General features: G+C 31.8%; 1 protein-coding gene across 1 annotated transcript; it reads left to right on the plus strand.

The window, feature by feature from the left end:
* The first annotated feature begins 2514 nt into the window (after nt 1-2514).
* LOC143202020 (endocuticle structural protein SgAbd-6) lies at nt 2515-18926 on the plus strand. The gene is made up of 3 exons (XM_076413289.1): nt 2515-2651; nt 2712-2830; nt 18666-18926. Exons 1-3 carry the CDS (start codon nt 2604-2606, stop codon nt 18850-18852), a joined length of 354 nt encoding a protein of 117 aa, XP_076269404.1. The 5' UTR covers nt 2515-2603; the 3' UTR covers nt 18853-18926.
* Nucleotides 18927-19712: the final 786 nt, after the last annotated feature.

Genomic DNA, 19712 nt, shown 5'->3' on the forward strand with positions numbered 1-19712 from the left:
TTGTATTTTAACATATGTTTTAACCTCTAGTGGAACAATAAAAGAAATATACGAATCAACATTGAATACATTCAAGAAATGATAATTAAAAATTCGAATATGCTTTTAAAGTACTAGAATCAAAAAATGTAGTATTTGTTCCTGTTTCTTCTAGATATTATATAAAAAATATGACGTGGGAATCCAACTATTTACCGCGATCGCCGGCCACCTAAATGTCACGATGGAGATGCGCTACGGCCTTGGTACAATCGGAATTTTCATACAGGTGCTGGCGGGCTCGTAGAAATTTTCGAACGCCCTGTATCGAGAAGGTCGTCGAAAAAATGTCGTTTACGACTAATAATCGTACGCGCCAGCTCTTAGGTCCAGGCAGTGATTAGCTAATTTCGTAAATTTAAGATTGGTATGCAAGAGCAAACATGTAAACTCTAATCTAAAATTTGTTAGTTTATGAGATGAATATTCATGGATATACGCTCCATGTACATATTATGTCCATTTTCTTTTTGCAATTACTCAGTTTTCTTGCTCCTGTGGGTATTCTTCTTCTATTCTACTGATACGTCTGATACATTCATCCGAAGTTCTCTTAGGTAAGCACCTGGTCTTTCTCCTTTCCGTTCTTATTTCCCATATTATCTTTCTTCTCTTATATCTTTACTTCCCATCCTATCCATCTTTGTTTTACTTCTAATCAGTTATTATATTTCCACTGCTTTTATTTTACTTTTCTCTCCTTGAATATTGCTTTGTACACTTTCATTTTCGCTTAATAACTCCTTTCTTTATTAAATTTACTGTTTCTACACTTGTTCTACTCTTACATCTTCGTTTTGTATAATCATTTGTTCTGACTCTCTCATCAACATAACCATAGTTGTCATAAGTCCTCAATCAATGTGTCTTGTCTGCAGTTGTCTTTAAGTCAGTGAAAATGAATAAAATTTCCCATTAAATGATACTTATTCAGGTCAAAATCATGTTCTTAATATCTTAGATATTGCGATATTACATTTTATATTCTATTTAACTTGTCAATTGAGTTTTATAGATAAAGGAATATATATATATATATATATATATATATATATATATATATATATATATATATATATCCTTTTACCAACCAGGGGTTTATCTAGACCGAGCCTATAGTTCAACGTGGGCTCCGAACAACGGTCCTCAGCATTAAGCCTGCCAATTGGCGAGTGACCACCTTAGAAATTATCCCAGAAGTCATCCGGTCTTACTTGTTGGATTTTGCACTCTTGCCTAAGACAAACCGAAATATTAAATAATCACAAACAAAAAAAATAAATTGTAAATACTTTAATATGTTGAGGAAAACTAATATTTCCAACTCGTGGTATAGCTACGGAACTAAAAATCGATAATAAAACAATTTTGAAAAATTTATTAACCGACTTCGGAAAATTACGAGGTTTTATGTTGGATTTAAAAGGCACGTACAAAGTTTTCACATATCTTTTATCTAAAATAATCAGATATTTGGGTATAATGTTACTGAGCTGATGTAACGGAAAATCGGAGGTCGTTCAGTAGACTTGGTTTAGTTTGCCTTTATTCTCCACAGATTAAACCATTTCCTTATTTTATTTAGATGGCATTGAAGTTAAAGTGAACCACATCAGTTGACACTCAAAGAATTAATGGATCGAGTTTCCGTTGGTGAATTTCTTCTGAAGTGAAACGAAAGTGAACAATTTTTGAAACAAATGATGAAAAACGAATGACGTAAGACAATAATGTGTAAAATAGATCGCGGTCGAAACTCTGAAAAGCTTAACAAAGGCTTACAAAGTCCGCATTGATGCCAAAACCAGTAATACTAAGTACTGGAAATGGTATAATTGGATATAAATTGTTCATCAATGGCTAGCTTGATCAAAAGTTCTAGAAAATCGAATTTTCAATATCAATAACTAATACGATTGAAGCACGCAATTAAATAAACATAATAAATAAAGTAAATGTCGACAATTAAGCATTGTTTTCCACCAAGATCACTCTTGATCACAACTTGAGTGACTATGCAAACATTGAGACAAACACACACGATTGATAAGTTTCGATGCATCCACTCTATGGTCCGAACGTTACCCCGTGTGACTACATTGTTCTAGTTTCAGCTAAGGTCTCTTTAAAGGAGTTTTGTGAAACTTGGCGTGACGAAATTAATTTATCATGAAAGATAAATGATTACCAATTTGATATCGATTATTGTTTCAAATCAAATTTAAAACGTTGATAACCCCGAAATTACTATTTCCACACGCCATCATATAACCTAATAGAATTTCCATTTATTGTAACTATTTGCTACAATTGAAGATTGTGTAAAAATGACAAGGACGACGGAGACAGAGGCGGCAACATATCATGAAGCTCACCTTTACGCGATGGATGCAATGCATGCAAAAGAACCTTTAAAATATGTCAGGAAAACATTTTTTTGTAAAGAAAATGCACAAGTTATGTATGCGATTCTGTGTCGCCTTGCATAGTGGGAGTGAAGATGATCTTCAATAATAATTGTATAAATATGCATACTAGATAAACAATGTCACAATTTCGTATGCATGTCCGTACTGTTTACAACGATTAGTACCGTTAACAACATGAAGCAAGTAAGTACATAGCTTCTTAAAACTAAAACTCTAGTTCTTATATTGTAATAATTTACTCAGATAGTATTTTTGATGATTGGATTGACAGCAGTACTTGCAGCTCCACAGCAGAATCCCAAAGATGCGACTATTGTGAAATATGAATCGGATAATGATGGAATAAGTGGATATAAATTTAAGTAAGTTGAAACACTATTCTATGGTTATGTTTATACTGTTATATTTAAGAAAGTTCAATTTGTGAAATCAACGATAAAATGAACTTTTCTGTAAAAGGAAAGGGTCTTGAGCAATTATCTACGCAATAGTTTTCTACATTTCTTTAAATATGGCTATGAAAATGCGTTCTTCTAAGCCAAATAGTCATCAGTAGATTGAATTCTATTGAAAATAATATTTAATAATTTGGCGACTCAATTTATACAACATGTTGAGATATTTCTTAATGGAAGTTAATTTCTTTCAATATATGAAGTTATTCTTTGTTAACTCTAGTACTCAATTTATTCAATACATGTTGGCCATTTTTGTCACTGTGTGTCACTTTTTTAGCGCTATTATGTTGGGAATAAACTTATTACTTAAGGGATTAACTTGCGTTCTAATAAAATGGATATGATATTTTAATCTGACATCCTTTCATGTGTATGTATATCAGTATATGTCAGTCCGATAAAAATCGTAAGTACCAGTAAATCTGCTTTCGACTATCTTCATACATTGACAGCATATTTAAATTCCATTTTGTTATTGTACGTGTTCCTTACACTATCTTGTTACTAGTAACTACTAAAAAGTGTGAATAAAATATTGTATAAAAAGAAGCTGTACATTGTGACTTTCTATGGATACCTCAGGGTTTTTGATTATCTTTTATTTGTATATACGAATGCACTTGTAAGTAGTATACATTTTTAAGAACTAATATGATATATATATAACCAACAATAGCCAGAAGCATAATGTACCTAAAATATTCTACTCAAAATATTTTAAAATTGTTTAGCAATTTTTGCCAAATAGTATTTAAATATAATCTTAGAAAGCTTTTATATGTATTTCATAAATCATGGTAGGACTAAAGTTCCTTGTCCAAGAAGATCTGTCTTTTGGATGCTCTGACTGCTCTAAATGCGAGATAAGAAATCTAAACTTGATATAGCGAATAATAATGGGTTTGCTCTGCTGAATACCGTAGCCGTGATGTACCAATAATTTGCTTTAACTTTTTTCTTTCAATAAAAATTCGTACATCAATCTGAATAAACTTTTTTCCACTTCACAGTTTTTGAGTATTGTGAAAGAAGAGAACCGGTAAAGTACTAAACCATGCCGTATGCACTAAGAAAGACAGTAATCAGTAGGAGTAATATCCGAAGAATACGGGAGATTAAGCGACTCGTTTAAGTGTTGCCATCTAAAATTTGCAACATGTAGTCAAAAGTTGTCATGTTGTAATACCACTTGATCACTTGTGTTTATTAAGGAAGATAGATGTCTATTTCAAATTTCAAAACCAAATGCACTAGTTACAAATCTATAACGATTTATCATGATAGTGGATAGTTAGGTTTAAATTTCCAATTCTGGCTTTTCATATTCTCCGCAATATTCCTTGTCTTCGATGTTATATTAGCTCTTATTAAATTATTACTCAAAACAACACTCACTTAGTCAGTTTTACCGTTTATTTCTATCAACTGAAGGTAACCAACTATAGGTTCCATCGAATTATATAGTGTTCTAAATTCTCGAAATAATCTAAAACAAGGAAACATGTGTTAATACAAAATTTCCAATCTTATATATGGCGTTTTACATCGGACAATTAGAACTTAACATATTGGTGGTACTCTGTTTCGTCAGACCGTGGAAAATTTACGTCATATATCGTATATGAATACTTTAAAAGCTCTATAAATTAAAAAAATTATTTCCTAATTAGTATTAATGAATCGGTAGATTTAATTTTGTTAAAAGCTAATGACAGTTTCAATTTATAGACATGAATGTTATGAATCCTCTCGATTTCTATAGACTAAACGAGTCAATTATATCCGTTGAATAGATTCGTTATAGAAAAAATTAAGTTGAGCCATCGATTGACATGATGTTTAATTCTGACCGATTCATGGCAATTTTAACATAAAGACACCGAAGGTATGTTTTTTTTCTTGATATTGACCGACATATAAGTAAAAGTATGCTGATTTAGTAAAAAATCCGGAGGTCAACTAAATTAAGTTAAAGAAAATGTAAAATATTCTTATATTTTGATTTAGCAACATCTGTCATCATGGAATGATAAAAAAATAATAAATGAGAAAGAGTCTCATTAATTAAATAACTTAAAAATAGGAATAACATGATTCATTAGTGTTTTTTAAATTAAGAAGTTCACCACATGAGTGAATCATTGCTTACTGAAAATTGTCTTAAATACACACTTAGATTTTACTGATATAGCAAGATAGAATTGCCTTCTATACTATTTTAAGGTTATTGCTAAACAATTAAGCTAATCAATCAGAATGTCTCTTTTTCTACTTCTATGTTAACAACGATATTATGAACTACGATAGTGTTATATAATTACAGAAGTGAACATGTTTATGCAATATTTTGATTCTGTAGTTCTCAGTAATTAGAATGATGACTAATTTTGAACCTTCTAATATTCTTTAATATATTCACGATCTCATAAAAGTAGACAATCTCTTTAGAAAATAAAGATTTTTGGACAAAAGACGCCTTTTTCCATTTTAAGATTTAAATGAGCACCTTAAAAATGTTCGTTGGTATCATACGTCAGTATTCAGTTAGTAAACAATGAAGTTGGGTACAAAGCATTTAACTTATTAATTATATATTATAAAGTACTCTAAAGTATGGTGTTATATAAAAATAAAAAAGGGTTAAAAAGAACTAAATAATGTTCAAGTTCACACAGAGCAAAATTACTTAGCAACCTGAACTTTTTAAATTAATAATATTGATTTGTGTAGTCATCTATTGAACTTTTTGACCTCTAGTTTAGAATTAAACTCTCCCTATATTTCAGCAGTGATCATTAAGTGATTATTCCAAAAGTACAAAGTAGGAGCAAAAATGATGACGACGAATTCCTTGTTGATTTGATTATTGTTGATTTTCTAGTAATTTTAACATCTATTAATGATTTCATGTTCTTTTTACGCTGTTAGGAGTGTTTGTGATTCTATGTAATCCCTATTTTGGTGTTTCCGGTTTTGCACCACATTTATCTGTGAGAAAGACAAAATGCTTGGGTATGATACCCATTCTGACTTATTCTAGCTGTCAGTACTAAAACCCAAGAATGCAGTGCTTACTTAAGTCTCAACAATTACTTTGCAGTTTTGCAGTTTGTAATTTTGTAGTGTAATTAAGTTAAATTGAATTTTATTACTGATTAATTCTTTGTCTATTTATTATTTTGTCCATTAATTAATATTCAGTAACATTTATTATATTAATGGGATTATGTAATTTCTATAAATAAAATAGGGCAAAAAATCGATTTTCCCTAAAAAATAATTACATATCTTGCAGTTTTGTAGTAACTCTTTTGGAAGGAAAATTATATGGTGCTTATGGTCATGAGTCTTTATGGGTCAAAATAGATATGCTTCTCCTTTGTACCTGAAATTTTATTTTATTAAAAAAAGCGACATTTTAAATGGAGATAAGAAGCGACACTGAGGATTCTTGTCTATTAGAAAACAGATCAACACGTCTCACCCGTTCATCATTCAGGTAGTTTTAAAACATATTGCCCTTGCCCATGGCCACGATAGTCAGAGACGTAACCAGCATTATATAACATATATTATTAATTAGTATTGAAATGACATAACTTTTATAATTTGAAATACTTTTCTCCAATCTATTATTTTACACGTTTTCACCATTCTTCACGTGCATTTACATACTCACTTACGTGTACTCATTCAGTACCTGATGAATCTACTACGTCATCGCCAGCTACAAAAGCCGAACGCCGGATTTTGAGTGAGATTAAACTTTATTTCATGTACATTCCGTTCACGTCCAGACTACTAGGAAACTACATTAGTGGTTATTTACATCAGGTGGTATTTAATAAATATAATTGTGACTAACGCGGAACACTGGCAGTACGCGAAACGATTTTGAAATCGGCGGCTCCAAAGATTTTTACCTGATGTCATGAATGAGACGATAAATCTAGAAGAAATCGACGATTCCCCGAAAACCATCGCATTGTCCGAATTCGCACTATGTTGTTTTTTCTTTGGGTTGGACTTGTTTCGGTTATTTCAATGACTGAACATGAGTGGAATGATTCTGGTTTCATTTCGTAAGATATAATGAGAAAACGTAGTAACCAAATTTAACGTAATGATCACTGTTTCCTTGTAAATCTGCATTTACATTATTAAGAAAGAGTATATGATTTCTTCATGTAGTTGATGCTCTTATGTATTTCGATCAGCGATATCTATTGGCGGAAATGCGAAGTATTAATATAAGCGACTGTTAAATTCGATATTTTTAACATTTCTCTATATGAAATAACAGTTTCACATTTAGAGTGATTATTTGATGAGTTATTCAATGTATACTGAGGCTATTCATGGAATGCTCAACGATATCATCACTTATGTTGTTTGATTTCAGAAAATCTATTTCCGAAACCCATGAAACACTTTTAGAAAGTTATGGTGATGTGGTTTTTTCAATTCCAAAACGCTAGTTTTGGTTTTAGTGATTTAAAAGTGGTAATTTTAGTATTATTGACAAAAAACAGTCCGGGCGATCAAAATTGTTGGAAGATAATACATGTTAAGAATTATTGAATGAAAACCTAGCTCAACATCTCAACGAACTTTTACGTAGCTTAGTCGTTGATGAACTAACTGTTGTCAAATGGTTACATGTGGAGGAAAATATATAAATGGAGGGAAAATAACTACCATACGAATGGACAACTGAAAATATCATTTTGAACAAATCAAAAAAGGGAGACTATAGAGTAATATAGAGAGTGTTAACTCGTTTTGCATGGTCTCAGTAGGAAGGCGCTGAGAACGTCATCTCGGTACATTTCATTGGTTAGTTTATATTACTATTACAGGTACCTATAAAGCAAATATTTTATTAGGAATGTACAATGGAGCATCAACAGTACCTCGCAATACCTTGTTTTGGAGTCTTTGTATAGTTACTATTACACCATACTACTTTCAAAACTTGTTGGTACTAAAAGCTTATTATATACTGATAGAGCTGACTAACTTCACAGTGACAGTTCTTCACATATTTTCTCAACATGTGGCTTCCATCTGTGTTTCAATATTTGTCAAGATATTTAGTTTATGTTTAATTATTTTGTAGGTAAAATCAATATGCACTGATTTATTTTGATTCATATTAATGCGCCATTTTTCTGTCTAACATTGCATTATGGCAATAGCTATTTCTAACCTTTCGGTTGATACAGTGTTGTGCTAATGTAGCAACAATATTTTCATTAAATGTAGGGAAATCCCAAGTGTACAGCAGATAAAGGACTAGTCTCAATATGCTTCTAATGCTAAACTTAATTGAAAGCTTTAGTAACATCAGAACAAACTTTGTTTGCCTCTGGTGCTTATTTTATGACATTGATGATTCTGTGAACTTGATTAATCTTGGAATGTTGTTTCCTGAAACCAGATTGATGATTCGGAATAAGATGCTATTCCCCAATAAATGCTTTTATCCCTGTCAATAAAAGTTTTTTTAAATAATTTTGACATTGTCTGCAATAAAGCTATCATTATTTAGGAGCTATAGAACATCAACATTTATATTATTGAAGTTACATGTTATCCATTCATGATATTGAAGCCAGATATGAAACAGTTTCATGACATAAGTTTCCTGGTTAAGTAATCATAATTACTTCAGGCTTTCATTCTTCAACAGTTGTGGTACTTATTGCAGTCTAGATGGAGCCTTTAATAAGTTAATGATCTTAATTAGTACTTTTTTGGAAGATCCTGTAATATTTTTACGGTAATAACGTCAAAGCTAGCATACTTTTTGCGCTAATATCATTTCTTACCAATACTGTGTCTAATGGCGCAGGATAATGATTCAACTTCATCTACTATGTGGAGTTGAAACAATTTCTCGAGTTTATTTTCAAACCTGTAACCATCTCCTGATTATCTTTGGTTCAGTTCTTATCCTCGTTTAATTTTAAGGTGAAAAATGGTCAGAATACCTGTACATAACTAGTATAAGTAACTGTATAAAACCGCTCTTCAAGCATTTCTTAGCGTGAATTTGAACAGAATAATTGAGCAGTATATATTCATTGTTTTTATACACGTGTATGACCAGAAACACGTTGTAATTAATTCTGTCTAAAGAGTACAAGTTCAAGGTACCCGATCCTTTGTCCATTTTAAGAAGAACATGACGGGACTTGTTGCTCCACGTGACGACGATGAGCTCAGATGGATTCAAGTTACATCCTAGTTCGCACTGACATTTTCCAACAATAATCGGCAGAATCATCCGATAGAACGAATGACCGTTAAACACAAGTACGGTTTAATAGCATTCTAATCTTTAATGTCAAACATTACTATATTCAATATAAATAAATGCGGTTAATTATTTATAGTGCCTTATACAGGACGTACATAACATAGTCATAATTTATGATTGTTGCTCATTTGATATATGATATATGACGGTGTTGAAAGACACCTTTAACGGTGAACGTGTCATGTTGCTAGCTGATTAATAACGAAAATACAGAGGCAATTGAAAATGTACTTGGTTATATAATATTTTAGGCATTAAATACGATATAACAAATTATATTATTAGGTTTAGAAAATATAGAAAAATATAGCACTCTATATTAAATAATACGTATTACTAGAGACATGATCTAATATAAACCTAATATACTTATTAGGTTTATATTAGATCATGTCTCTAGTAATACGTCATCAATTAAGCCATAGTATAGCGCGTTCGAAAGATAACATTTGTCAAGGGTGTTAAATACATTTATATCATAAATAATACATACATTTAGTAAAATCATTAGATTTATCTCTTTCCGTGATTTCCTCGAGAGGTAATCGATGCAAAGACATTCGATAGTTATCTCGTACTGTTGTGTGTCAGTGGCACATCCTGTAGAGCAGGCCGCAGGCCATATGAAAGTGCTTTCAAGGTCACACGAACGTTGCCTTGATTTCGCTGGCTCATCTTCACTTTCAGTTTCGTTAGCTAACGGTTACGTCTACTACAGGGCGTCACCTTTCATTGACCCTTTAGCCATCCCCCCAGTTGATGGTATTTCTGTTTTTTTTTGTTTCTATCTCTTTATTTTATTATTACTGTTCTTTAAAGGCATTAGATAATATGTTTCCAATATATATTCAAAAAATATCAGTTATGCTAAAAAAGTGGCAGGAATTATATCTCCTAAGTTGATTACTCCAGTTTAAAATAAAACTGAAAGGAGATTAATTTCAAAAATCGTATAATTATTTTGGCAAAATCTTTCCTTTTATTATATTTTAAATGTATCCAAGCAATAATTGTGTTTTTGGGACATAATTAATAATTCTTAATTTAGTAAAAGACTTCTATGTTTCCACTTTTATTTTAAAAATGTATTATATTATTTTTAGAGTATTTTATATTATCTTATATTGTTTTTTATATATTAATATATTATTACTAGTTGTTACACATTAACTTACAATTTGTCTTTATAGTGACTTATATATGACTTATAGGTACATATGTAGGAAAACAAGAAAAATTGGCCCTTAGTTAGTATTTAATAAAATAAAAGTTAGCAGCATTACACACAGTTGCACAACATCAGACGGTTTGGTACTCTTGAGCCTGCTTCTTGTTTCAGTGTTTTCAAGAGTGTTAACATATGTGTGGACATATTAAAATTGAAATCCGAAGGTGTCAGTGTATTATATATGTATCCATAATACTTCTTAAGACATTTCACCCATAACTCAAGTTATTTGTTCCATCTGAATTCCAGCATTTGATCCATAAAAGATTTAGTATTTCTTTGTTCAGCAGCAACTTATTATGTACGGATAATTTTTGTTTTCTTCCAAATAACTATTACATTTTTTGTATTTTAATACGAGCTATACTCTTTTCTTTTTTATATGCTCCATCCAAGGAAGTTCTGCGTCAAGATTAATCCTATAAGTTATTACACTATAGGATTAAAATATTATTTATATTTATTAATATATGGACACTTTGGTTGTAGGTTGATGTATTTATAGTGATATTTTCTAAATGTCACATATATAGAGTAGCTATAAGAACAGGGCCAAAACATTGCCTTGCGTACGCTTGCTTTTATTTCTTTCATTGTTTTGTAAGATTTTCTGGCTCAGTTGTAGATTCCAGCGTATTTTTTCGCTAAAATTTTATGAAGTTTGTGTCCCTTATGCTAAACTTTGTCACAGGTTTGCGCTACATCCAAGAATATAGCTTTTCGTTGGTATTTTCAATAAAAGCTATGATTCTATATACTCGAGCAATTGTTGAATATATGTTCCTAAAATACAAATTAATGTGCAGGTATTAAACGCAGTATTCTATTAATGCTTTTTAGTAGTTGTTCAATAAATACTATGGAATTTTAGAATTATATTGAAAACTACCCAGAAAAGAAGGTAAAAACCCTATGTGATTATAATCTATATTTTATAATTAAATGCAGAACCACTAAAATAAACAGTTATATAAGACGTTCTTCAGAACTACCATACAATGGCACAATTTGCCACTATAATAACCAACAGCCGCAAGGCAATGTGGCTCACGCTGGTTGTTTTACGATTTTATCTATAGTCTTTCGTATGACCACTACTATGAGAATAAAGAAATTACCATATTTTGCTATTATAACAAATAGACGGGAGTAATATTTTGCTTGATTTCTTATTTAATTCGCGTAGATCAACATACAAATAGCCAATTTTATTTGTTGCGAAATGATAGATTAAATCCATTAGAGTTGACACAAGAATAAATGGCTTGAAAATGCACCTACACTTTTTTATTGTATGAGATCATAATTTTAAGTTATTTAAATAAATTTGGTGATTAATAATATACAATTGGAAATGTTATTCATTTTATCATTGCCCTTCTTCATGATTGAAACAAAACAATGATTTATGGATAAAATGTATGGTCATATAATGTCATGTCATTTTAATATGGAAGTTTCTATGCTGTATTTGGATAGATTTTTTAAAGGAACACGGTTTATAAGTCGAAATGCCTTGATATTAATATGTTTAATATTCTAAAAACCGAAGAAAACCTTTAAATGAAAAATCCGACCCCAGCTGACGTATTATCATTAACATATCATTAATTAATAAAGCAACAACTTTTTAACAATATTTAAATCATTCATCAAGATATTGTCTTTATTTTTATACTTTTTTCGTTGAACAATTTATCTTTACTTTCAAAAATTCTTCTACTTGGACTTCATTTGAACTAAATTATTTCTTTGGGGCATTCTTTTAAGGCTTATAAACGACAACCAGTAATCCAGTTTGTCGTTTATACAACCAGTAATAAAGGCAGGTCAGATGTGTTGTAAACGGTGGATGTTAAAGAAATACAGATGCTAATACATTTTCACAAATTTTGAAACAGTTTAAGAGTTGAGAATTGCATATATTGCATCTATAAAAGTTAGATAGATCAACCTGATTGTTCATATAATTCCACTTAATCGACAATATTGCTACAATACCAGCCAATAACACAATTCCTAATTTAAGATATGCAATTATTTTTAATAGTTAGAGGATGCAATCTCGAGCCTCACAGATACATTCCAAAAGTTAAGAGACTTTCTACAATAAGAATGTTGATTTCGAGATATCTGGGGTAATTTCTGGAAAAACTGTATCTGCTTTAACTGCTGACTTTTGCCGCTTAGTTTCAATAAGGAAATTAAAAGAAAACGACAATAAAACAGATGTAAAAGTTAAAATTTATTATACTCAAAATATTGGATTAAAATTTAGTTAAAGTAATACAAAACAAATTTTGGCCACGTCAAAATTACCACTCTTTTTTTTATTTACTTCTTCACAGATCTTACAAATTTACACTAACATAATCAAACTACCTTGATGTATCAAGTAGTAGAAGAGTGTACGCTTCCGAAGCCTGTTAATACACGTCTATTAGGTCCAAAAATCTGAAATGTATCCTATCCATAGTACATTTATGCATTTTTTTTAATCCAGTTTATATGGTTTTTAATCCACTCCAGTCTATTTCTCTTATGACTATTATTTGGTCAAGCTTTTTGGTTAATCTGGCACCATATACTCAAAAGGGCAGCAGATACTAAACGTCTCTTTGCAGTTATAGTTGAAACTAGCTCTTGCGATTCCTTTAAAATAGAGGTCATTTGAGACGTACGTCAATTTTCTATCGATAATATTACAAAAAAAATATCTTCCTGATTCGCTGTAGATCTGGGACATCCATCTCGTTTTAGTGAAAGAGTATAATGTAACTTCTGGTCTAAAAGTATATATAGCAATCTACTGTTAAAGAAAAACGGTTTTTTTTTTGCGATCTTGTGCGTTTTTGAACATCATAAAGTACAATGAACTCTAAACTTATATTTCTTAAAATTGGATGTGCATATTTAAGAGATTAAATGATATTTATTATAGAAGCAGTTACTAAAATCAACAATTGGCGGTCTAGTAACCCTTATAGTAATAAAACACGCGTGTCAGTGCTTTTAATGAGTGAAAAATGTATAACAAACTAGTACTTCTGTTAATTATTGTTATAAATACAGCCGTAAAAATAATTAACTACAATACCAACATATTTATATAAAGATTTATTGCAGTATTCATATATCAACAAAAAATGGGGTATTTCCACACCTCTATAAATATTATTCCCCTATAAGTATTATATCCTATAAATTATTCCCCTTCCAAAATGTCTTTCCAGCGAGCCTTCTTTTGAGATCTGAGAACAGGAAATAGTTGCACTTTCTTTTTCATCAAATGCGGCCGTTTTTCGGCGATTTCGTCCTTCAAATGGTCCAATAACTCTATGTAATAGTCTCTGTTGATGGTCTTTCTTTTTTCAAGGTAGTCAATGAAAATTATTCCATGCGCATTCCAAAATACAGACGCCATAACTTTGCCAGCTGACTGTTGCATTTTCCCACGCTTTGGAGCGGGTTCTTCGGATGCAGTCCACTCGTATGATTGTCGATTGGAGTTCGGAGTAAAATGATGGAGCTATGTTTCATCCGTTGTCACATATCGACGCAAAAACTCGGGTTTATTACGATTAATCATCTTCAAACACTGCTCCGAATCATCAACTCGTTGTTGTCTTTGGCCAAAAGTGAGTTCGCGCGGCACCCACTTTGCACAGAGCTTTCTTATACCCAAATATTCGTGAATGATATTATGTACACGTTCTTGATCTCGTTGTTGATATCTTTAATGTCATTCGGAGTTACAGTCATTCAAAGTCTTTTTGTGGATTTTTTTAAAATGTTTTCGTCGGCAACAACCTCTTTTGGGCGTCCACTGCGTTTACCGTCTTCGTTGATCATTTAATTGATTTTCCTGGGGCAGTGTACAGAAACTCGGCATCAAGCCAAGTTTTTGCTTCAGCTGCATTTTTCTCTTCCAAAATCAATATTTTGTCAACACGCGAATTTCCTTCTTATCCATTTTTTCACAATAACAAAAGTTGCTTCGCTCAAAATGCTGTAATTCACAAACTAATGATCCGACAGCTGTCAAATTTGTACACGCATCTTTTGTGGGTTAGGGCTAACTAAGAAACATATGGATTTAGTTCTAGTAGCGCCATCTATGTGTCAGGACGGAGACTTCTCAATTGACCCGTTATTCAATGGAGATGACCTTTAGGATTTAATTTATATCAATGATATCAGTTTATGTTCTGTTGTTTAAAAACATATAACCAGATGTGAGAGGGATAAATCGAAAGATTTTTTGACCTTTTCTTTTGATCATTTTTAAATGATTTGCATTTAAGTTTGGCTTAATTCGTTCGTAGATATGTTATTGTCAAAAAGTGAGAGAAAAACAAGCTAATTAAGGTATGTTTACGAATCTTGATACTTTTGAACTATCAAGAATGCGATTGCAGAACATCTTGCAGTCACCTACACTAAGTATCTTATAACCATTTCTATTTATCTGAATAAATTAATTAATAAATCGCCGTGGCTGTAAATGTCTTCTAAAAAAACTCATGTTGCAACAGATGTCATATAATAATAACAATAATCTGGGTCATACCGCGCGATCCAGTGATGAAATTAACAAGATATATTTTCTTTTATTGTCCACGATGGGTAAAATTCGTGACTTTTTTAACGGGCATTTTGTTCTTAGCAGCTAAATCCGTTTTATTACCGTCCCCAGATGAAATCCTCTTATATAACTATGTAAATTCTTAAACACTAATATCCATTGAATTAATTCTATACTTTCAAAGGCTTTTTATAGATTCACTAGTAAATATTCAGACGTATTATAACATATTGAGGCGAAAATTTACGTTTATTATCAGAAATTTCTTGCCACAAACACACGACTATGGATTATTATGTAAGAATTGAAATGGTGAATTTTTTGGTATGTGTTAATGTTTCAAAATTCTTAAGAAATGCTGTATTTAGGTGTTAACTTCGTTTGTAATTTATTTCATTTTATTAGCCATAAAATTAAATATATTGGTACTTTCTTCGTTTAGGCGTCGGTTTCGGATAACTCTTTTTGTAAAATTATCAAGTGATGTTTTAAACATTGATTAGATTTTAATAATTTTTCATGACTGGTACAGACATCTTTTGGCGAATGCGTTAACTTAAATATATTCTTAACTTAAATTACTGATTGTAGGTAGCTGTTATGATAGGTCAAATTCATTTTTTAAACTTAAAATAGAAAACTTTAATTTAATAATTTTTACATTATTATTCTAAGTTTCAGATTTTTAATTTAATGTATGTAGTTAATATATAAGTATAGCAGATATTAGCTGGCGTAAATTTTATTTATTTTAAAACAATAAACGTAAAACATGTTAAATTAATTTTGAAAGTTCGCCTGGGCTATGGGTTGGTGAATTTACAATTTATTATATGAAAATCAATAAAAGTATTCTATCATAGTGCGCGGTGTGGTCAAAAGATGGCGGCACGGACACTTTGAAAAGAGTTCTGTGTGATAATTATGTGGCAGTGCAGTCTTTTCTCTAACTTTTGCTATTAGATGTCAGCAATAAAGCCTTCAAGAATTTTTTTTATTAATTTTTGTGTGGTAATATGAGCAGCTCCAAAAAGCAACTTGTATCGTTTTAAATTAGTTTATTTGTTTTCTTTTTAAATATATCTTTAGCTGTGTTGAGTTTTAGATTTTAACTTATGTTGTGGCTATACTATATTGCTTCATTTAGGATCTAAACCACCACCTGTACCTATTCAATCCTCAACAATTTATGAAGCTTACCGGCTTGCCTATAAATAATAAAATACACCAACGTTCAGGGTGCAATTCATGACAATAAGGTGAATGGAATATATTCATTCCTTTGAGTGGGATATTGCCAGGTATAATTTTGTCTTGATACCAACTTTATATGAACGTGTATTGGATAAATGATAAAATGAATAAAAATGGATAGGAATTGAAAAAATAATATGAATACCTGACGTTTACATATCATATATTTATTAACAAGTTAAATAATTAATATTTTCTTTTAAAAAAGAATGTTGTCCCATTCAAAAATGTTAGAGATGGAAACCTCAAGCTCTAAAACTCCCCATAACGGTTCAATTATGTTGAGGTCTGGCGATTATGTTGTCCAGGGAAGATATGTGATGATATTTTGATGCTCTTCAGAGCGAACCCCCTTTTGACCATAGGTATGTGGGCATTTTTACCATCATGGAACATAACAGTGCTAGGCAGAAATGTGCTAGTCATAGTAACAACTTTATCAATAGTGAGATAACAGTAACCCGGTCAGTGATGTGAATGAGGGGACCAGATGAATAGCACGTTGTAGCGTCGAAAGTATAACGGAACCTCCCCATCCGGATGGTGGTCTTGGCGTTAGGGTTCTTCATACATAACTCCAACCGATTGTAGGAAACAATTTAAATAGTGGTTCATCGGATCATACTACAATATTGTCTGAAATGTCCAAGTTTTATGATCGTTTTACCACTCCTTTCGTGGCTCCTGCTATAAAGGGTTTTGGAATCACATACTGCTTTTGCCGAAACAGTAATACTCAAGTGCGTGTTCAGTTCTTCTGTTACTTTGGTTCAGTCTCTTGTCAGTTAACTTTAGTTTTCTTCCACCATTCCACTTCTCTGATGATGTACCACCAAGTTTTGTGTTTGCTGCCATTACCCTGGATACTGACCATCGTAGAACGCCTGGATAAGTCTGAGGATGAAGTGTGGAATATAGATTAATTTAAATGATGGTTTGGATTATGTTGATCGGCTAGTTGAAGCTTATTGGTATAGACTGGAGACTACAGAAAATCCATAACAAATGATACGGGATCAAGGCATATGGTTTTGTCATCCTCCTCTTCTTCCCTTCAAATCGTTCTTGGTGAATATCCATCGTGGTGTGAGCTATGTTGGAACAGGTCCCGCTATTATTTTAATTGCGCGCCATCTTGGTTATGTGACATATAGCTCAATTTCGCTTTAACCATTGTGTTGTGTATATATCCACATTTCATTATGGATAAATATGGGCCACAAGAATGAGCAGATATAGGGACAATATTTATTGAAAAAAATAGTTTCATAGTTGGCACTCAGTGGAAATTGCGTCAAAAATATCATAATGCCTCACCAAACCACAATTTATCGTTTACATGCAAATTTTCGACAGTACGGTACGACAGCAGACGAGCCTCGTTCTGGAAGACAACGAACCGCTCGTAACGCTGAAAATGTGGCTCTGGTTCGCGATAATGTTGTAAAGTCTCCAGAAACATAATTTCAGAGACGTGGTTCCCAGTTACACATTTTTGCACGCAGTTTCAGGCGAATTTTGAAAACTGATTTGAAAATGTTCCCGTACAAATTAAATTAGTCCAGAAATTGCTACCGAGAGATCCTGATCATTGAGTACAGTAATGCAATCCTATGGCTCTCTGGTGAAATTAACGATTTTTCGTCTAAATTGATAATGAGCGATGAAGCCCCTTTTCTTCTCAGTACCACGTCAATAAACAGTCGGTTTTGGGCAACACAGAATAATCAGTGAATTCATGAATCATAAACACCGTATGTTATGGTATTCATGCTGCAAACATCACTGGTCCTTGTTTTCTTGAAAATGACCAAGGTGTTGCAATTACTCTTATTGCTGAACGGTACCAAGACATTATTTGAAATTTTCTTCTGCTTGAAGTGGAAGGACTAGAAATGTGGTTTTAGCAAGATGGGGCCACAACACACACAGCTCGTTTAACAATTCAATTGATGAGTCTTTCCACGAAGACTAATTTTGCGAAGTGGCGATTTTGGAAGTGGATTTTAAAATCAAAAGTCTATGTGAATAAGCACCAAAAGATTCAACATCTCAAAGCAATATTCGTCATGAAGTTGAAGTTGAAGTTAAAGCCGAAAGTTGCATTGCAAGTTGCGGTAACCATTTGGCCGATATAATTTTTCAATCATAACGGAAAAAAATATAAAGACCAAATAAACGTTTCATGGAAACCAAACTTACTTGCCTTTTCTTTGAGCAAAGTTATAGGCAATCAAAATAGTAGCCCCACTTTCTACCAGCATACAGACGAAGATTTTTGTATTTCAGGATAAACTCCACTATCAAAAATGTCAACACCATTCTCTAAATTTCTATTCTCTATTTACAGTTTTGAGACTTCAGACGGTGTCTCGAGATCGGAAACGGGAGAACTGAAGAACCCTGGCACTGACAACGAGGCTTTGGTGGTGCGAGGAACGATCTCCTGGACTGGAGCGGACGGTACCAAGTACAGTATCGATTTCGTTGCGGATGAGAATGGATTTCAACCAACAGGAGCTCATTTACCAAAATAAAATTAATATTTTTAAACCATTCTAACATCTATATTCATATAAATATGTACGATATAAAAATACAGTTGATTTTTTGCATTTTATTTTAATTAGATACCACCAAACCTCCAATAATTTATGTTGATCATATATAGTATTTTTGTTGGCATCTGTCAACCAGTCTCACTCAATTCCTTATCTGTTCCAAATAATGACCATATGAGGCTGGATATTTTTGGGTAAAAGAAGGTTATAGTAGTTGCTGAAGCGAGAAATTCAAATAAAATTTTATTTCAAAATGACTTCTTCAGAATTTTCCAAAGTTACCGGATATTACAGATCTATTACCGGCTTCTTCTGAATCACAACAGGTAAGCATACTTGAAAGAATTTGCCAATCAGTGACCTCTCGTTAGGAAAAATGGAACGTAATGAAACTGGATGAAACGAGTGTTCATTTAATACGTTTATATATATATATATATATATATATATATATATATATATATATATATATATATATATTCTCCTTGCTCCCAAGTTTTGATATGTTTTTGGACAGTTCGAAGCTCTTTGTTCTTAGAGATTTAGGTATTTTTGAAATTATATTTATGCTGTTCACCGATTGTCCCACCAGCAATTGCATTTATCTTTTATCAAGAACTAAAATTTGTCCTTGCTGGTTATTGCGAAGTATATTGCAGAGATATTATCTCTCAACATAAATATATTCAATTCCGTCCTATGTTTTTTTTGAATACTTACTGAAATAGTTCTGTAAATTCATCATTTTGCATATTCGATTGCTAGAAGATGTTCTAGAGAACATATTAACCACCTGTTTCTCCATATTTATTATTTGGATTTTTACTTCAGTGTTG

The sequence above is a fragment of the Rhynchophorus ferrugineus genome, unplaced genomic scaffold (assembly GCF_030347505.1).
Source record: "Rhynchophorus ferrugineus isolate W39M unplaced genomic scaffold, kcgeb_rfMv2 rfM9, whole genome shotgun sequence".
Lineage (NCBI taxonomy): Eukaryota > Metazoa > Arthropoda > Insecta > Coleoptera > Curculionidae > Rhynchophorus > Rhynchophorus ferrugineus.